At 37.8% G+C, this 21922-nt stretch overlaps 1 protein-coding gene and 1 pseudogene across 3 annotated transcripts in view; both read right to left on the bottom strand.

The window, feature by feature from the left end:
- Nucleotides 1–19883, bottom strand: part of WDR35 (WD repeat domain 35) — a 51562-nt gene extending 31679 nt beyond the window's left edge. For 2 of the 3 annotated variants that reach the window (XM_006049157.3, XM_006049158.3), the window contains exons 1-10: nt 19727–19883; nt 18937–19054; nt 11772–11843; nt 10184–10276; nt 8542–8670; nt 7596–7729; nt 6558–6723; nt 6288–6433; nt 2969–3094; nt 1791–1976 (exon numbers count right to left, since the gene is read on the bottom strand). In XM_006049157.3, the coding sequence (XP_006049219.3) occupies nt 1791–1976; nt 2969–3094; nt 6288–6433; nt 6558–6723; nt 7596–7729; nt 8542–8670; nt 10184–10276; nt 11772–11843; nt 18937–19054; nt 19727–19750 (1194 nt within the window). In that variant the 5' untranslated portion in view covers nt 19751–19883. Of the gene's footprint in view, nt 1–1790; nt 1977–2968; nt 3095–6287; nt 6434–6557; nt 6724–7595; nt 7730–8541; nt 8671–10183; nt 10277–10896; nt 11044–11771; nt 11844–18936; nt 19055–19726 lie in introns of those variants that run through there. The other variant, XM_044926218.1, reaches the window with a different exon arrangement.
- On the bottom strand, nt 13570–16160 carry LOC112578169 (annotated as a pseudogene).
- Nucleotides 19884–21922: the final 2039 nt, after the last annotated feature.

The following is a 21922-nucleotide window of genomic DNA, read 5'->3' as shown; positions in this document are numbered from 1 at the left end:
TACAGTTCAATTTTTAAACAACTTTAATTTTTTAAAAATTCAGGGACTACATTATTTTGACTCCATAAATGTTGTTCACAGCTGAGTCAGGTAAAACATGATTTATTTTCCTCTCAAGCATATTTTGCTTTCCCTGTTGTGGATAATTGCCTTTATTTTTTTTCTCTTTGCTTAGTTTTCTCTGTATTTCATACTAACTCAAGTCCCCCATTATCTCCCAGTTACGTATGTCTCCCCTCAGGAGCTCAACCATACTAAATATTGTATTAATTTCATCTTGAATTTCTTCTGGAGCTGCGTGGCCTGCTCTCCTTTGGTGATCCACTCTCTCAAACAAAACTGTCAGCTGGTACCACTCCTGACCACGCTCACCAGGTGACCTTGTTTCTTCCTCTTTCCTGGTTTTTCATTTTGGTGAACCATATCCTGAAGTCTCTTCTGAAGTTAAGGAAGCTCAGAAGGTAAATTTTCGGTGATCTCGTACATCTAAAAGTGTCTTTATTTCACCCTTATATTTAAAGAATTGTTCACTTAAGGTATGTAATTCAAGGTGGGAAAACATTTGCCTTCAGAATTTTGAAAGCAATTCTCCAAAGTATTTTAAGTTGACAAGTCAAATGCTAGTATGATTCCTGATCCCATGAAATCTGTTCTGGAACCAAGTGGGAACAGAAGATTGGGGTAGCATTCATTTAACTGCCCTGTTTTCAGCAAGAGTCCCTCTACCCTTCCCTATGCTTAGTGCCCCTCAGTGCAGAGACTTTCTGTATCCTCTCTGGAGAGCAAACCAGTCTCCCTGGGACTGAGAAGGGCAGCTGTTCAGGGGCTCAGAGAAGGAGGGAATCTAGAAATCTGCTTCTTTATACACCCTTTTTATTTTCCCCCAAAGTACTCTCCTGCATACTCTCTTTCTCCTACCAGGTACCACCATCAAGTCCCATGTCTCTGGGATTCTGTGATACAAACTGGTTGCTTTTTTCCTTTCTCCACTGATGGACAGAGGATTCCACTTTCCTGGGTCTGCTAAGGTAATTACCACTAATCCCCCTACTCTCTAAACTCCAAAATTATGTTGCTGTTTCCTCACCCTTTCTGGTCCCTGTAGGCTTGTGGCTTTGCAAAAAATACCTTTCCCTTTGTTTCAATGAGTTTCAGCAGAGAACAGAGCCAAGTGTGACTATTCAAATGGCTGCTTTCAACTAAAAATTCTATGCTTTTTAGTGGGATAAAATAGTTTATCAAAGACAATGGTAGTCCTTTTTTGAAAAATGTGCATACTTCTGCAAATATTTAAATGGCTAGCAGGCTTTTTTAAAGGGCATTATTTATATTATATATTTTATGTTATGAGACATTGACTTTTAAAGCAATATAACTCCACATAAAAGTACACTTCTGAATGTCAAAACTACTCAAATTGTTATAAATGGCCATTGTTACATAATTTCTTGAGCCTTTGTACTAGACATCTGGTTTTTCATTTTTACTTATGGAATTTTAAATTGGAAAAGGACTGTGGTATTTTAAATATATTTCATAAACCAAAAGCTTCAGTACCAGTCAGTATAAACTGCCAATGGATTAACTGATGAGAGAAAAAAAATCAGGCGACAGAGAACCAATGGAGCCACAGAACTCTCCAAACAGAGGTCTAGACAGACCTGGCCAATAGACCCAATACTTTCTGTACCTGCCAGTAGAAAGGCTATTCTTGAGAAGATAGATAACTAGAGCCTAATTCAGCCAAGTACTAAACCCATCTAAGTTTTAAGATATCAAGGAACACCTACCTGAGGGTGATTTTCATCAGCTTTTGTTGCCAAAATGCAGAAGTCTCCACAGGTAGTAATAGAAATGAGACTCTTCACATACTTAACATATTTGTCATTGTTTTTTGTATCCCAAAAGGTAACACAGTACTCTGGACGGTCACGTCTGGTATAAGCATAAACTACGGTGTTTGAGCAATAACCCCACTTGGAAGAAAGGAAGGAAGAAAGGGAGGGAGCAGAAGGAGGGAAGTGGGAGGGAAGAGAAAGGAGAGAGAAATAGCAATTAATGTTGGGAAAGTCACATTATTATATTTTCTTCCTCTAGAAATATTGCAGGTATGTGTTTTATCAGTGCTGACAAAAGTAATCCTTTAGAAATAGAAAAGAGAGGGACTGAATATTCAGCTTTATATCTCTTCTCACTAAAATAACAAATCTAAAAGTAATAAACACAGTTTAAAAAAAAAAAAGCACTGCAAAAATAAATTGGGCTTAACTTTCCTCATTTTAATTTGTAAGATTTAAGCTTCACTGGTGAAAGTTTCAGATTTTTCAATAGTCAATAATAGCCGTGTGGGGGACAAACAGCAAGAGTGATCCCTTCTGATGTTCAATTCCAAGTCCTGAAGCCAAAACTCAAATATAGTTGCTTTGCCTTTTTTCTCTCATCCACATTTTTTATATTTGTTTTTTATCAGAGTAGCATATGCACACAGTTTATAGTCAAATAATTCTGCATGGTTTATTTAACACAAAACAAAATGCAGGACCCCCTCTGCCTAATTTCCTCCTGGGGGTAGCCATTTACAACTCTTTTAGCTGAAAACTGTTTTGGTTTTGATTTCCATATCATATGTGTATTGATTATAGAACTTAGAGCTTTCCCTCTCCCGACAAATTTATACATAATTTTGGATAAATTGATATTCAGTGTCAACATTATTATCATTGTCTTTACTACTGCTTCAGGGGGCACACGGCACGCTGACACTCTTGGTACTCTCTCTATATAGTATTCCAGAAAAGCTTACTAGTTTACTAATTCTACGCTGTTCACACTGAAAAGCCTCCTTTCAGCTGCTTTCTAAAACAAAGTGGCTATGAATATACACAAAATACAGAGACTATACTTTCAACCATAATAAAATTATATAATAAACAACATCTTTTTTTTCACAACTGCTCTTAATACTCACCTTATAATCAGGTCGAATATTTGCAAAATATATAAAAGAATCAACAGTCAGTGCAATTTTCAGTCCACCTCCTTCCCAAGATAGTGCAGACATATGCTTTCCAGGAACCATCAAAGTACCCAGATGCTGAAAAAAATAATTATATTTAACCTAAAGTATCACAATTTAAATAAAATATCACCTATCACTTCACAGAGATCAAAAGCGGTACAAAAATTATTTTATGAAAGGTTGTTACATACTTCAAATCAGTTTCCTTCCATTTTTATAATGAAAAACAAATGTATGATAGGAGAAATTAACAAACTATTGCCAAAGAATTCAGTATCAAATTTCATCAAATCTAAGATGCCAGAGATTTAAATATGCATCTTTATTTTTATGTCCAACTTAGGAAAGAAAAACACACCGCTGCAAGTTAAGATAGGACAACTTTGATTTTAAGATGCACCCCAATTTAGGGTTGGAAAGAATTGTGCTTCTTAGATGCAATGAAATATTGGAGTAGTAAACTCAGTCCTTAAGTCCCGCCTCTTATTTGGCCTCTACCCGCCCTCAACAGCCAACCAGACGCCCAGCCTTTTGCTTTCACTCCTTTCCTTCATCACAACTGCCTTCTTTCTTGACTGAACCATCTAGTAGCCTCCTAACTACAATTTACCTTTTCTCTCTTCTTTCATTCCCACCCTTCCAATTCAATCCCTGCTACCATGATTATCATTCTGGAACACCAATCCAATCATATCCTAGTCTGCTTTTAAAAATGTTTAATACTTTTTCAAAATCAGTAGCTACCCACCATCACACTTTCTGGAGTAGTATACAATGCCTTTCCCCCATTTGCCCAAAACTCTGTGGCTCAATACCCTACGAGTTAACCATAGTTACCGTGTTCTCCTCATGAGGGAACTACTCTGCCTCCATTCCTTTGGCCCATATAATCTCTCTTCTGCCTGAAATCCTTTCCCCCAAGCCTCTCCCATCCAACTATTCCTTGTCCTCCTGGAGTGCTCCTATTCACCCTGTAAGACACATCTTAAATACTACTTCCTGCCTTCTTGCCTCCCTCTGTGGTTCCAGAGAATTTAGACAATGAGCTACTTGACAGCACTAACTTGCTCATATTCACTTTTATTTCCCTATCCCTTAATAGATTCTTTGGTAAACAAATTCAAAAAAATAAAAAATCTATCAAGTAAATAAATGTATAATGTAATCAAATGAATTTCTTTGTATACTGACAGTATACTTAAAGGTTAAATTAGCAAATGAATAGATGAATACAAAGATCTTTTTAATGTGGCCATAGAAAGAAAACATTTTTAATCTATGTGTATTTCACAAAACAGTATACTCCCCAGAATTTTAATAAATTATACTGGTATCCCTCATTCTTAAGCAGATATGCTCTAAAATCAAATTTAATATATTAAACTCCATTTTGCCATGGCATCCAATGGGTTGGGGGAGGGCGTAGTTTTAGCCTAGGAGGGTGCACTCTATCTGTCCTGCTGCCTGTATGAAGCCAGAGGAAACAAACAGGCTCTCACAACATGACTCTTGGTACTGACACCCACACTGTGAGAAGAAGGCTGCCATATCATTCTGCCAACACGGCAGGCGGTGGCAGCAGCAAGGACGAACAACTGACTTTTAGTGAGCACTCACAGAGCACTGCGGTAGGCATTTTCCCACTGCTATCTCTTTTAATGTTTACAGTAGAGTCTTGAGGAAATAGGGTAGCTGAGTCTTAGAGGTTAAGTAACTTCTCTGAGTGTAACAGCACTGTAGAAACAGAGTTCAAAGCCAAAGCCAGGCCAGACTATAAACCCCACACTCTGTTATCCCCTCCCATAGCTAAGACCACACTGAAAAGACCAGAAGATCCTAGCCCTCAGAATCAAAAGTGAATTCTTCCCTGAGGTTTTCCTTAAGTTGACATCTCTAGTTAAGTTCCTTTCAAGTTCTTCCTAATAACATAGATCCAAAAATAAATACCTTATATATTCACTTATTCAAAAAATATTAAGTGACCAAATACCCCAAGGACTAGGCTAGACATTTTTAATTACAACTATACCAAAAGCCACTTACAGTTTTCAATTTAACACATAACACGGTGATTTGCAAGATAAAGCATATGGGCCTTTCAATGCATGTTACCTAGAGAAGACTAAACTAACAAAAATAAGCTGAATAATATAGTGATAAATAAGCCAATGGCAACAGATAGAAATAACCAACAAAGAACGTGAATTTAAAAGAAAGCTATAAATACCGAGATAACCAGAATTCAGATTTTTAATTATTTAGGAACCTTGAGAACTGCGCTTTTGTTTTTCCTTAGCTTTTAGCATCTACCAGAAATATTATTAGCTGATAATGAACAGAGACCACCTACACTCTAGAGAACATTCTACTAGGTAACCTTCAGCATCTTCTGACACTACTGTTTACCCTGACAGAAATTATTAAAATACAGGAAAAAAAAATACTAACATAGTAAAAACAGCTGGTACAGACTTTGATATAGCCAAAAATAGAAATTATTGAAGTTTGTGATGAATTTATAAAAACCAACAGGATATCCAAAAGAAACCGAATATAGTCTATGGTTAGAAAATAAAATAGGTAAATACTTATTAATATTAGTGACTAAGTTCTCACTTTCTAAATAATTTAAAGTGTATAACATATTAATTCTCCTATTTGATATTTACTACTGCTTTAAGAAAACTCTTTGAAAATTAAATTTATTAATAATAATGAGAAGGATAGTATTTATTTTTTTAAATGTATTTATTTTTAATGTAGTAACACCTATGATTCATTCTTAGGATAGATTTTCTTAAAATAAGCAATTATTTCACAACAGATTGAAACAGAAGTTTGGGAGAAGGACAGACTGCTATGTATATTTAATACCTATCCACATTTAGTATATCATGTTAAAACCCCCTAAAATTAATCTGAAACAACTAAATTACACTAAAAACAACTCAAAAACCACCTGTGAAAAAGATGCATATGCATATTACAGAGAAAATATTCTCAATAACTATTCCCCAGTGATTTCTTACATGAAACATCTGGTTTTCTAAATGTAAAGATTATAAAATAAATTCCATGATAAAATGAAGGCTTATGAGGATATTAATCAAAGAAATACACCTAATAGTTGATCATTTTTATTTAAAATGTCCCTTTCAAAAAAAAGTGACAAGTGTATATCCCTTCCTCCATTCTTTTTTCCCCTACCTTATTCACTGCATATTTAAATGGAAAGAAAGAAAGACAAAGTCTTTAATGAGACGTTTACCTCACCAAATGGAGTATAAAATTGCACAGTGTTTACATCTTTATCCTGAGTGATGACCTTTTGGGAGCCTGCCACTGCTAAGACGCTGCCAGTATGGTTCCACTGGATACTTACTACATACATGCCAGTATCAATTAAAACAGGATCTAGGCCAAAAAAAAAGGAATTATGGTAAAATATTTAGCCGAGAGAACTTTTTATAATCTTAAGAACAATTTTTTAAATATTTTTTTAATTCTCCACATTTAAAAAAAAAGAAAAATTACATACTTTGGTCATTCTCATGTCTCATTATTTGGCATCTCCCATTGTCAAAACAGATGGCGAGACAGGGGCAATCTGGCTCCACGTAACCCTCTGTGCCATGGTACCAATGAATTCCAGCAATGCCGACTGCTCCAGTGACATTCACTAGACAACTCATCTTCATTTTCACCTAAATAAAATCAGTGAGCCAGTATTTTATATTTGAAAACAGTAGTACAATTAGTGTGAATAGAGTATTATTATAGAAGGAACACTGAAATGTGAAAATCTGGTTTTGAATGCAAGCTGCATCACTTACTGATTCACCAACCATGGGCGAATCACTTCACCTGAGTTTCAGTTTTCCCAATTTGTAAAATGAGGATTAAAAGTAAAAAAAAGTTCATAGAGTTTTATGAGACTCAAATGATCAAAGGTATACAAAAGTGCTTTGAAAATAGCAAAGTATCAAACAGCAAATAGCAATATGTAGATACTGGTTATTATCACTTCCACTGAGTGGATTCATGTGATGTCTTGACCCTGACTAAAAACAAATCGCCCCATAAGTAAGGTCAGAGGTCTGCCACAGCTAGATCTCACAAAGCCAGAGCTTTCCTTGAGATTCTATCCTCGTCTCTTCTATTTTGCTTTCTTTCCAGGACCTGATTTTTGTCCCTTACTGTATAAGCCTGCCATCCTTTTCACAAGCTTTAATACCTTGCTACAAAAAATATCTTTGGTATCTCATGTAAACTTCGGCTTTGGAAATTAGAAGACACAAAGGTTAACTTCACATCATCCTACCCATCATTCCTCAGTTTCAACACACTGCAGTTTTGTCCTTTCCAGCTACCAGAAAATCAGAACTAAAAGCACTAATTTACCTTGAAGCATCACAGAATGTTTTCTTAATAAAACAAATTCAGGAAAAAAAATCCTGAATTAAAGACTATCTTGATTACACAAATTATCATAATAAATAAATGTGTGTACACATATAAAAATGATTTATAAGATAAGCATACAAAGTTGTAAAAATAAAAGTATATATACACATACCATAAAATTCCCTTGATTATCATAAATGTGTATCTCTCCATTGGCCATTCCAAAAAGTAAGGCTTTACTATCTGCAGACCATGCTACATGGCATAACTGCACACCCTTCAGGTCTTTTCCCCAAATGCGATTCCCTAAAACAAACATAAAACATAATTATTTCATTAAAATTTCAAGGTCACGATTCTCTAACAACTGCTCTAGAAATCTTTGTTTCCCTAAAGGGCTCTCACATTCTTCACAGCATTCAGTTGTTTAATTTATTCAGTCATTAGATCCTTACTGAGCACCTACTATGTGCCAAACACCCTACTATGCATTTGAAATAGCAGCTGTTTCCAACTCTCTCCCTTCTCTTCGAAATTCTGACTCAGGACCTTACTCCCAATTAGCAGAAGAATTCACCTTTTACTTTGGAAAGAAAATAAAAGCTTTCACCAAAAAAAACCCATTCCTACTTTCAAACATTCAGAACACAAGTGAATCCACACTTATTCCTTCTGCTTCGCCTCCTAATACAAAGGAAGACATATCCCCAACAAGACACCAATCTAAAGTGAATCCCTCTACCTGTTCTCTGATTTAGTCCCTCTGACTGCCAATGCAGGAGACACAGGTTCAGTCCCTGAGTCAGGAAGATCCCCTGGAGAAGGAAATGACAACCCACTCCAGTAGTCTTGCCTGGGAAATCCCAATGGACAAAGGAGCCTGGTGAGCTACAGTCCACGCGGTCGCAATGGGATCGCAAAAGAGTCAGACACGACTTACGGACTAAACAGTAAGACTTAAAATAAGTGATTCTTATATGTCATCAAATTGTACAACTATTTTCTCTTTTCGTTATTTATTTTTCTGTCAGAATGCTAACATATGATAACATTTAAACCTCTAAATATCAAAACTTCAGGTAAATCTTGACCTTAGCTCTGGGTGCAAAACGCATTACCATCCACTGAACCAACTATCACAGCTCCATCCTCGTATACAATGCAGATCTTCTGTCCATCAGCATTCCAGCTCATGCTTCGAACCACTGACTTATTTCTGTTGTTGATCATCTCCTCATACCAAGAGCCTGTATTCACAAAGGAAAACAAATGGCAAGTCAAAACTTTCACATCTGATAAATGGTACTTCAGAGTTGGAAACTTTCCATAAAATAGACGATGGGACAAATAACTGCAAAGTTTTCCACAACCTAAGACATTAAACTACAAAATCTTCAAATCCAACAGAACGAGATGAAAAAAATAACTCATGCCTTTACTAATAATTGCTTCAAAGATTATCACAGAAAACACAATAAATGCCTATCCTTTTTCTCTTTCTTTTTTTCTATCAATTAAAAAATAAAACTTCATTTGCTTCCAAAGGGCCAAAATGAGTGATTTTTCTCAAAGACTGATTTTTCCCACTTGAGTGCACCTCAGATAATAAGCAAGGAAAAAACAGAATAACCACAATTACTTCGTAAGTATACCCAAACTCTCCAATGATTAACTGTAGGCATGTTAAATGTAAGCGTATTATGTAAAAACTAGAAGACTGAAAAAAATTTTAAGTTCACATCACATTAGTGATATCACATCACTAAACCTGAGTGACAAAAACGTTCTTGTATTTATTTACATGGGGTTGAAGTGAGATGTGACTTGTCTCAAGGTATAATCAAATGTGAGGCATATCACAAGGCTATTTTGTTTTCTTTTTGTTCTTTAAAAGACTTTATTACATTCCCATACATACAATTCTGGCCTAAAGCCAAGCAAGTAATTAAGTAACATGGAAAAACTAGTCAGAACAGGGTATTACCCATCAAGACTGAGGCTCAGAGAGGACCTACTCTAATCTCGTGTACCTTCACATTCTACTCCACACACACATACACAGACATAAACTTTAAAAATAAATAGATGAGTTTGTGCACTACAGCATATTTTAATTAAGAATTTTTTAAAGGTATATACCCTAAGCATTTTTAAAACCACACATGAGCTAAGGTACCCTTTTCATTCAAAGATGATGCCTACAGGCCTCAAGAGAACATGTACTATGAGTTATTTTTCTGGTAACAGTGATACACCTAAATTTATCTTTCTCTGACTCTTTCAACTCTGGGCAAAAGGCATAAATGGGGAGCCAGCAGTCAGAGCTGAGATAAAAATCTATATCCATGAAGGAAAAGGAAGCTAACTGACTCATTAAAGGAAATGAATTATTGCTTTTGACTTCTTCATAAATGTGTTTTTATCTACTAAACTAACTCCAGTCACTGACCACAGAGAAATGAATTCTTATTGGAAACTTGAAAAAAAGAGCTATCTCAAGCAGAAACTATTCTGCCAAGAGTCTAAGCTCAGTTTGAAGATAACCAACAGTCACATAATTCACTTTCTTAATGCACGGTCACAGTTCAAAAGAAATAAGGTTAAAGGGAAAAGTAGGAATCCATAAATCTGGAAATATCACCCCCCGGGAACTCCTACTGCTGGTTATAAAGGGTCTATTTCAAAGATGTTATTTCTCCATTCAACTACTGTGATCCAAACTCCAATCTGTGGAAGATTAAATAAGCTGTCTTAATATACCTTTATATAACATCCAAACAATGATAAGCCCATTTTGGTCACTGGTAGTCAACTTCTGATATTGTTCATTCCATGTTACAATTTGAACAGAACCTAAAAATTTATAAAAACAGTTTAGAAACTAAAAAAAAAAAAAAAAAACAAAAAGAAGCTACGATTAATTTTAAATTTATATTTTTATAATAAATGCTGAGAGTATGTTAAAATCAGTACCATTTCTGGGCAATTAACTAGTCTAAAGTTACTCAAAAATGTTCATAGAACACAGTTAGTATTATCACTTGCTTCTACAACAATGCCTAATACTAATTTTCATGTTTATTCCTATTTTATGCCAGCTAAGGGACCAATTAGGATCAGCTATAAGAGCTGCCATAGATCTGATGACAGATACAAATGTAAGTAAGATTTACCCAATTAGCCTGACTCCCAACGACTATGATGCCCAAAGGACATCATACCAAGTACTTGTTTTTTTTCTTTTGAGGGGGTGGTATTTGTCAAAGAGATGTCTCTGAATCTCTCCCCCTGCACCACACCTTGTTTTCTATTCTATTAGTAACACACTCTTGAGCATATCTTAAACCTCTGGGTTATACGAACAAATGTGTTTTTTTAGTTTTTTAATCCCTGAATACTTTATTGTATATTTCCTAAGAACAAGGGCATTCTCTTTCAAAACCGTTTTACAAATTAGAAATTTTAACACATACACTATTATCTCCAACCCACGGTCCACATTTAAGTTTTATCAAATGTCCAAATAATGTCCATGATAGATAGCTGTTTTTCTCATTTTAAGATCCAGTTTGGCATCATCCAGTACATTCAGGTGTCATGTCTCTTCAGTCTACATTAATCTGGGACCATAAAACAGACTCTTAAAAAGGAGGATATCCTATGTATAGACAGATAGTATTTTTAATATATAAAATAATAGCTATTTTTTTCATACCTATTGAAGATGCTATTTAATCATGTGAAAGTTGTTGAATGACTCTAGGCCGTGTATATTATGGCTAAACAGAAATGATTACTTTCAATAAGACCATTGTTTAAAACAACATTTTTGCATAATTATGGCTAAACAGAAGTGATTACTTTAAATAAGACCATCATTTAAACAATGACATTTTTGCATTAAGTAAGTCATTTCTTGGAGAAGGGCATGGCAACCCACTCCAGTATTCTTGCCTGGAGAATCCCATGGACACAGGAGCCTGGTGGGCTACAGTCCTGGGGTTGCAGGGTCAGACACGACTGAAGCGACTTAGCACGCATGCACAAGTCATTTCTAAGGCTTCCCTGATGGCTCAGCGGGTAAAGAAACAACCTGCAATGTGGACTGGACCCCTTGGCTCCAGGAGACTCTGGTTGGATCCTGAGGTCGGGAAGATTCCCTGGTGAAGAAAATGGCACCACTCTAATATTCCTGCCTAAAAAATCGCATGGACAGGAACCTGACAGGCTCCAATCTCTGGGGCCGCAAAGAGTCAGACACGGCTGAGCAACTAAGCATACACACACAAGTGGTTCTAAATACCTAAAAATACTATTCAAATATGAATTAAAAATTTACATGACTCACCACTATGACCTTCGAGAGTCTGATTCATAGAAAGGTTACTAGGGGCTGCAAGACCCCTCAATTTTGTATCATCTGAAAAAACAAAAACAAAACATACTATGGCAAATATATAAAAGTGACAGATTACAAGATTTTGACATTTCTTGCTTTTTTTCCTATTCCTAAATAATATTAGACAAACACATACCCCCTTGCAAGATATTATTCTGGTGAAATAAAGCAAAATGTATAAAAGAATACTTTATTTAGCATATTAAATATAATTAGTAATTATTATTGCTACTTATTCCTTCCCAAAAGACAACAAAAAAGAAGTATTTATGATTTTAGACTGAAAACTCTAAAGCATAAGTGAGATCAAAAAGCAAAGATCTGGGAAACTCGTTTTTATTAGATTTTGCAGAATCTTATATTCATTCATTCATTCATTCATTCAACAAACATTTATTGAATGTCTACACTCTGCTATGCACTGTGGAAGGTTCTGAATACAAAATGATGAAAAAAAGCTTTTCCCCCTAGAAAGCTTATAGTGTACTGAGGGGACAGATATTAAATAGACACTCACATACCCACATAAATACATATGCATATATATAAAACTGGGCTTCCATTGTAGCTCAGTTGGTAAAGAATCTACCTACAATGCAGGAGACTGAGGTTCGATTCCTGGGTCAGGAAGATCCCCGGAGAAGGAAATGGAAACCCACTTCTGTATTCTTGCTTTAAGAATCCCATGGACAGAGGAGCTGGCAAGCTACAGTCCATGGGTTCGCAAGAGTCAGACATGACTTAGCAACTAAACCACCACCATATATAAAATTATCAACTGGGAAAAGTAAAAGCATAATAAGAGACAAGAAACAGAGGGGGAGTTAATTTAGATTGGAGGAAGGAAGAACCAAGGAAGGAGCTCTGAAGAAATGGTATCTAAGCTGAGACCAAGGGATACACTGGAAAAAGCCAAGCCAGCTACGGAAAGGGGCAAAGTATTTCAGGCTAGGATGCAGCAAATGCAATAGCCCCTGGGTAGAATTTTAGAGCCTTTAGCAAACTGAAAGAAGGCCTATATGGTTCATAAGGGGAGAATGGCATAAGATGAGGCAGAAGTGATAGGCATAGAAAAAAATCTGAAGTCTTTGCAAGAAGCAGTGAAAAGTTTTTGTTATCCAAAGTGCAATGTAAGCCTTTAAAGGCTGTTTATTATTTGAAGTGACTTTTTCTCTTGGATTACTAATCATACTACAGAGAAGAATATAGTAATATAAAATGTCTTCTCAGTAAATGAATCTTCACTTAGAAAATCTGACTTGTGTGTATGTGTGTGTGTGTTAGTTGCTTAGTCATGTCCAACTCTTTGCAACCGCATAGACTGTAGCCCACCAGGCCCTTTCGTCCATGGGATTCTCCAGGAAAGAACACTGGAATGGGTTGCCATTTCCTCCTCCAAAAGGAACTATACAAAGAAAGAAAGTAAAGTCGCTCAGTTGTGTCTGACTCTTGGCAACCCCACAGACTATAGCCAACCAGGCTCCTCCATCCATGGAATTTTCCAGGCAAGAGTACTGGAGTGGGTTGCCATTTCCTTCTCCCAGAAAATCTGATAGTCACATGTAAAATATACCATTTGAAACATTCATTTAAAAATACTAATTTATGAAAATCTTAAGAATTTGTGAGAGTGGGAATTTTTATAAGTTCAAGAAAATTCTCCTTTCAGATAACATGTATCTTAAAATTACTATGAAATATATTCTTTATTCTGAAAACAATCTCAGAGGGAAAAAATACCTGAGTTCCTCTAAAACCATTGGTTCTAACTATCTAGTTACTGTCTTGGTAACATGAACAAGAATACACATATATAACTTCACAATCATTTCTCAAACAATTAGGATAGAATAAATGTTGACATACACATTAGGTTGAACCTTGTTTTTTTAACAATGGGTTCTCTTACTCATTGAATCTCTTTAAAAATGTACCTACACACTTAAGCCTTATTGTAGTTCTAAAAACATTTCATAAAAACATATTTCTTATAGCACTGAAAATCCATTCTAATGCCTATAGTCACAATCACTATAATCAAGTAAAATTAGTGATACGTGATTCTAAGGTTTTGCAGGACCCAACGTATTTGAAAGTTTGATGAAGCAGTTCCATCCTTCCATTGGCTTACATGGTCTGAATTCAAAATTCTGCATTGCACGCATGTTTTCTATTTGTTAAACCATGAAGTGTAGCCTCTTTACAAAACATATTCTGACATACATGAGAATACATTTTTTTAAATTCTCCTTTACATGGTGAACAAATAGCTTCCACATGTGAATATTGTCTTTTGCTAGCAGTAACTCTAGAACTTTATTATGCAGAAAATATCTGCAAAATCTGTCTGAAAGCTCAGATATCCAAAAGAAAAAAACTCAAAAGTTTTCAGTGAGGTCAAGTAAAACCACCAAGATTTCAAGACTCCACTGAGTTACATTACTAAACTCCCCACAGCCAATAAGCAAACAAACTGGCATGGGAACAAGCATCTGGTAATACTGACAGAATTCTTCTCAAAGCATCAATAAGCCTTGGATATGAAAGGCATGATGAAAGGAGGCACCAATAAAAGAAGGCATTTGAAACCCATGAAGGGAAATTTCGGAATGAAATCAGCAATTCAAACCATTCAAAGTATCTCCCACAAGCTCAAAAGATCCAAAGGATTTACAAAGGTTAACGGTAATAAAGACACTGAGAATGACAGAGATAACAGAGGAAAACAGAAGACCCTGCTCAGAACACGAGGAACCAAGCACACCGAGTCTCTGAGCACTTTCATCTTGGGAAAACCTGGCTGACGTTCATTAACATCAGTTTTCACATTTTGCATTCATAAAAGTGGTCAGCAGCCCAACTGCAAGAGAAATTCGCACTATGTGTTGCACGGTGAGTTTGACAAGCAGGATTGAAATGTGAAGAAGACATTTTTGCAACACTTGAAGAGATGGTGGGATTCTGAGAAAGAGCTGCTATAGGCTCTACAGACTCCCAGGCAGGATCACTCAGCTGCCTGGCTTCTCTGCATGACTGGCTACCAGTGACTATGCACACATCCATGGGTACAGCTATGGGCCCCTGACCTGCTGTTTCTGGAGCCTGGGTTCGCAGCACATTCTTTAAGTATGGAGTTGGTCTGGATTACGAACATTCCTAGAACAAAGGCAGGAAGCTTCGAGTGTCAATCTCACTGCATGGGCACGTCAGAAAGCTGATACTCCCACTGCCTGCAGTTCCTGGAGGGCTGTGCAGATGGCTACACAGGTGGTTTGGATGGTCTTGGAACACTTCTTCTCTGACTCAAATGCCTGCTTTCTGGCAATATTTCCTCTCATGAAGATGAGTAGACTGCACCGTCTGCAGCAGTGGCAGGAAAAGCAAGAGATGCCATCTCCAGTCAGGGCCCTTCTCCTCAAATTCCACCACAAGCAACTCTGGCCCAGGCTGGCGTCCCGTTCAAGATTGTTAGAAAGGAAATGACATGACCTGTTTCTTTTTATTTTTGCTTTTGTTTTAAGATCACACAAGAAAGAGGCAAGAAACCATGAAGCTGATTCTCAACCAGTTGAGGTGAGAGATGATAGTGGATGGGACTAGAGAGGCAGAAGGGGACAAAGGGAAAGGATGGATTCGATAATCTGGAGACAGAAGCATAGGGTTGTTGATGAAGGTGATGTTAAGCGGGGAAGAAGTGGGCTTCTAGCTTGAGCAAATGGGTGAAATTTAAGATATTTACTGAAATGGAGACAAGTGAGAGAAGATAAACAGGAGAAGGTTAAGAGTTCAGTATGAGATGCCTGTGAAAGATTCTTGAGGAGATAGATGTCCAAGTCTGATAAATCATGACTGGGCTGGAGAGATATATTTAGGAATCATCATTCCACAGAGGGCATTTAAAGCCATGGGAATGAAAGAATAAGCCTAAAGAGAATGCGAAATGAAAAGAGCCCAGAAGCAAGTTCTCAGGAATTCCAACAGTTAGAGGAGAATCTGGTAAAAGAGACTGAGAACTTATAAGAAAATAAAGGAGGGGATAGCAATATGTATAAATATAACAATAATTTAAAACATTGCAATTCTCTCTTTTCTTAAAAAAATAACAGTTCAAGAACCAGTCAAATGTGCATAAGGACCAAAAAAAAAAAAGCTGCCCATTAGCTTTGTAACATGAAAGTGGCTGGCAAGGGAGAGAAAAGAGAGAGAAAGCAGACTGATACTCAAAGGAGAATGAGAGAGAATTAAAAAGGAATAAGGGCCCTGAGAAGGCAAGAGGAGGTGGGCTCCAGCAAAACCTGTGAAAGGTGGCCTGTGAGAGAACACTACTCACCTCCCCATCTTAACCTGAGGTAACAAGATGGGGACAAACACTGGTTCTATCGGTTCTAATAGTTCCTTTCCTTCAAAAGCAAGAGAGTGAAAACTGGGAATACCACTACAGGGAATGCAAAGCAATGCAAGCCTTCTAGAAGGTAAACTGGCTAAACATATGAAGGACCTTTATAAATCTACATGACCTTTGATCCAGTAAATTCCACCTCTAGAACTGTATACTAGAAAGTAATTAAAGGTCCATATAAAGAAACATCTTTAGCAAATATCTTTAGATAACAAAGATATTGTTGGGAACAACTTATGTGGATACATCTAAATATCCAACACTAGAACTGGATATATAAATCATTATATATATCAACAAAATGGAATACTAAACAGCCATTAAAATAATGCTATAGTAGGTATTTTACTGATGCAGAGGACTATTATACTGTATGGAAGAATGATAATAATTTAGCTATTCTGTAGCCAACCACCAAAATGGCACTTACAAAGCCACATCTTTAGCATATCACAGTGCTTCAAATGTCCTCAGCAATCAATATCTGGTGATGATTACTGGAGTAACAGTAACTTTATTACTTTATTATTATCGTATTTAATAACAATAGTTGTGATACAATAGACTGACCTTTTAAAGACTCATCCAGCCATATTTCTCATATTTCTCTCTTTCAACATGATTTACACTCATTATTAAATTTTAAAATAAATAATTAACTCCATATTCCAAGCCATTCAAGAACCTATTTTTCATCTTGCTCACAAATTTCAAAGAATATTCTAACCACATTTCATCAGAAGTGTATAAAAGGAAAAGAAGTAATTTTTTCTTGACAAGCCTTCAATATTAAGCATAATAAATCCATTTATTAATGTAACTAAAACTTCCTACATATTTTAGGCAAAATAAAATATGTATATGTACATGCACATATGAGCATATACTTATAAGTATTTGAGAAATGCAACACAGACAAAAGTTATTTTCCTTTAAGACAGTTAAGAAAGCTAAAGCACTGAGAGATTAAATTACTAAGCAACAGAAAGGAAACTCAAATTGGTACATAAGTCTCTACCTTCCAAATCTGCTTTTTTTTCATATAATTAATCTAGCACATCAAAACAACTATTCTCTCTTTGCTTAGGCCATCCATAAGCCCTCCATGTAGTGGTTAAAAATGAGGTTTGAAATTGAGACAAACTAAGTTTTGACGGAAGAAATTTTCACATATTGCAGTATGGGAAAGTCAAAATGGTTTATATATTATTTAACTTAAACTTCATGCTAACTAGAACAGCCTGTTTTTTAGGCTATCAAACATATCTTGTATATCTGCTCTAACCATCAAAGAAAAGTGTGCATTATCCAGAAGTAAAGAATGTCCATCCTAAAGACAGAGACCCATGTTGCACTTCCTGGGACATCAGAGCTAGTACTCCTTCAAAGATGAGGCTCCCTTCCCAGAAGCCAAAGCCACGCTGACTCACTGCGTAGGAAGCAAATAAATTCCTCAAAAGAATGCACCCTCCCTGTTATGTTTGATATTCTTTGTTCGGACAGGAGATAAAACCATGCTAAAAACCATCTTCTTTGGAATAGTTTCTCAGAATCATCTGAGAGGCCGCCTCCCTGGCTACAGTTCTCCATTTGGCTGAAGTAAAATTATTTTCTATTCCTTTAATTAAAATCTCAGCTGTGTCACTTATTTCCCATGTGACCTTGGGCAGGTTATTCATTGATCAGTACTTCAGTTGCCTCATCTGAAATATCTACCTCTCAAGATTACTGTGAGGTCAAATTAGACAGTAAAGGTTAAACACCCCAGACATAGAAAGTGCTCAATAATATTTACAACTATCACTTCAAAGCTGTCAAACAGTGTTACTCAAAGTGTGGTCTGAGAACCAGCAACACCAGTATCACTACAAATGCAAATTCTCAGACCCCATTCCAGTTCTACTCTGGGGCTAAGTCCAGAAATCCATTTTAACAACCTCTGCAGATGATTCCTATACCTGATAAAGCTTGAGAAGCAATGCTGGTAAGAAATCCAAAATGTAACTTAGTTCAAACCCAAATTTTACAAAAGATTGGACTAAAATCAAAGATATTCAGAAATTTGCTGAAATATATACAGAAGTCTTACGGCAGAGCCAAGGTTCCAATTCAATCTCCTTATCCAGATCTCCTATATAGATCAGGGATTGTCTAGCTCTTCAACCTAGAGCAACACTAGATAATAAAGAAATGTGAAACTGTGTGCTATGATTCCACAGAACTAGAAAAAGAGAAATCAAGCTGTAAAACACAAGAGACTTCTTAATAAAACAATTTTTTTAATCCCATGTTCTGTTCTTGAGAACTAAGTGCATAATTATTAACATATCTGAAAAGCAGAAAGAACAACACAGGCCTGTAAATAAGCTGCCAAAATGTGAGATTTCTGTGACCTTACTGAAAAGGTGACTCACGTCATTTTTATTAGACTCCTAATAATACAGCACAATCAACAAACATAGCACAAGACAATATAATGGCTTAGTCTTCATTCATTTTCATTTGCCAGCGATAATTTCAGCAAAAGCCACCTGAGGTTTACATTCGATATTTTCTGAACTTCCTTACAAAAATATTCTAGAACACCCCAAAATGTTGGGGGTTTTTTTCCCTTTTGAAAGAATTAGAATTGCATACTGACAAATACCATAAGCAAATCTCTCTGAACAAATGATTTTCCCTTATGTTCAAACATCTGGGCTTGCATTCATTTACCTGTCTGTGTCTCCAATTTCAAAACTCTCAGTAATCCATCGTCACCACCACATGCTATGAATCCTTGGTCCTTGTTCCAAGATATACATTTCAGCTTCACGTTATTGGACATGGCAACCTGAAAAGCAACCACAGCCACTCACAACTTTTAACGAAGGGGTTGGTAGTGAGTCTACGGGAGATGAAGACTGCAGAAGAAACGGTCTTGCAGAAATGTGAACCGTTATGAAAATAAGCATAGTCCCTTGAACTGCCCGGGGCCCATTTGGGAAAGAGACAAAGAACTGCCCACAGAAGAAGGGCAGTGACTGCAAAAAGAAACCCAATGAGGGTGACCTGATGGATTTTTAAAAGGCAGGGGAGGTAAAGGAGGCATAAAACTCTACCTCCAAATCCTTATTCCCTTTCCACACACACTTTGCCTACCTTTTTATTACTTTTCTCCCGCCCAGCGGCCCGTGATGATCCAACGAGTTTAAATCATCTGATGAGCAACAGGTGAAGTAGAGAAAGATAGGGACGCACACAGTGATCTGCCCTGTGGGCCCCCCCAAAAGGACCTAACCAGGGGCAGGAATGGGAAAGATCTTGCGAGAGAGCGGCTGGCTCCGCCAAGGACTGTGTGGGCTCAGGGACCGGCAAAGGAAGTCCGAGGCTGGACCGCGCAGGAAGGTGAAAGAAGGGATGGCGAAGGCTGGATCACTACGCATAGCCTCTCGGGCAGAATGCCGGAATCGCCTGCAGGTTGAGAAACCAGAGGAGGAGCAAGGGCGAACCCTGGGAAACTCACTTTCTTGCTCAAGTAAAAGAACATCCTGGAAACCCCGAGAAGACGACCCCAGCAGTCAAAGCCCGCCACGGGAAACCGTCTAAGCTGCGGATCGCGAGTACCAGCGGCTCTGGGAAGCTCTCGTCGCCCTGGCAACCGCCGCCTCCCGGTCGCATCCGGGGCGCCGAAGGGACACTTCCGGCGTTGCCCTCGCATCGCCGGGCGTAGTACGCCTGCGCGGACGTCGGGGTTGCTGGTAGAGCTCTTGTGGCGGGCCCAAACCGGGGTTGGACCTGGTGGATTTGCTTCTGGGCTTTCCTGCCCAGGGACCCGGCTGGCGCCGCGACTGTTAGTTTCCTGCCTCGTAGCTTCAGGTGTCCTTGGTCCGGACGGGCTCCGAGGACCGGCCTCGACCTCTGACGGTCGCGGTGGAACTCGACTGAGGTTTCAGTACCAGCTCAGTAAGGGCGCCCATTCAAATGAGGTCGTAAGGATGAGGTGTTGTGTAAGCCCAAAGTCCCAACATTGTGAAAAGGAAAGGTACTTTACAGGATTTGATAGGCAGGCGTCCGTTGGTCAAACGAAGGTCAGTCAGTTCAGTTCAGTCGCTCGGTCGTGTCCGACTCTTTGCGACCCCATGAATCGCAGCACGCCAGGCCTCCATCACCAACTCCCAGAGTTCACTCAAACTCACATCCATTGAGTCGGTGATGCCATCCAGCCATCTCGTCCTCTGTCGTCCCCTTCTCCTCCTGCCCTCAATCCCTCCCAGCATCAGGGTCTTTTCCAATGGATGAGGTGACCAAAGTACTGGAATTTCAGCTTTAGCATCAGTCCTTCCAAAGAACACCCAGGACTGATCTCCTTTAGAATGGACTGGTTGGATCTCCTTGCAGTCCATGGGACTCTCAAGAGTCTTCTCCAACATCACAGTTCAAAAGCATCAATTCTTCAGCGCTCAGCTTTGTGCACAGTCCAACTGTCACATCCATACATGACTACTGGAAAAACCATAGCCTTGACTAGACAGACCTTTGTTGGCATAGTAATGTCTCTGCTTTTGAATATGCTTTCTAGGTTGGTCATAACTTTCCTTTGAAGGAGTAAGCGTCTTTTAATTTCATGGCTGCAGTCACCATCTGCAGTATTTTGGAGCCCCCAAAAATAAAGTCTGACACTGTTTCCACTGTTTGCCCATCTATTTCCCATGAAGTGATGAGACCAGATGCCATGATCTTCGTTTTCTGAATGTTGAGCTTTAAGCCAACTTTGTCACTCTCCTCTTTCACTTTCATCAAGAGGCTTTTTATTTCGTCTTCACTTTCTGCCATAAGGGTGGTGTCATCTGCATATCTGAGGTTCTTGATATTTCTCCTGGCAATCTTGATTCCAGCTTGTGCTTCTTCCAGCCCAGCGTTTCTCATGATGTACTCTGCATATAAGTTAAATAAGCAGGGTGACAATATACAGCCTTGACGTACTCCTTTTCCTATTTGGAACCAGTCTGTTGTTCCATGTCCAGTTCTAACTGTTGCTTCCTGACCTGCATATAGGTTTCTCAAGAGGCAGGTCAGGTACAGACACATTTTTCAGACCTTGCAAACCTTCCTTTGTGCCTTTGGGGTTTGGAGACCCCAAGAGCAATTTCAGGGTAGGAGAGATTTTGTTAATTCTGTTTGTTTTAGAACTTTTAAACAACTTATTTAAGCAGTTTGCAACCCCACGGACTGTAGCCTGCCAGGCTCCTCTGTCCATGGAATTCTCCAGGTAACAATACTGGAGTGGGTAATTTTTCCCTTCTCCAGGGGATCTTCACAACCCAGGGATCAAACCCAAGTCCCCCACATTGCAGCAAATTCTTTACCATCTGAGCCACCAGGGAAGCCCATTTAAGCTGTAATTGCAACCTAAAGGTACTTATAAAAATAATATGTGTACACTTGAAACTAACACAACACTGTGAATTGCTATACTTCAATTAAAAAAAAGGAATTTGTGTGAGCTTTGGCTATTACAGCATATAATCGCCATTGAGCCATAGCCTCCCATTTTTAAGTAATTGAAGTGTTGGTATTTTCTTGCTAAGGGTCAACTGTTCTGTATTCTTTTTCAACCCTAATCTTTCTTCAGTTCTTGTCCTTTCTGAACATTTGAAGAGTTACAGAACCACCACTATTTTAGACATAGGGCAGAAACCGCCATGGAATTATTTAGTCT

Source organism: Bubalus bubalis, chromosome 12, assembly GCF_019923935.1.
Source record: "Bubalus bubalis isolate 160015118507 breed Murrah chromosome 12, NDDB_SH_1, whole genome shotgun sequence".
NCBI lineage: Eukaryota > Metazoa > Chordata > Mammalia > Artiodactyla > Bovidae > Bubalus > Bubalus bubalis.
This window is presented reverse-complemented; position numbering and strand designations above follow the sequence as displayed.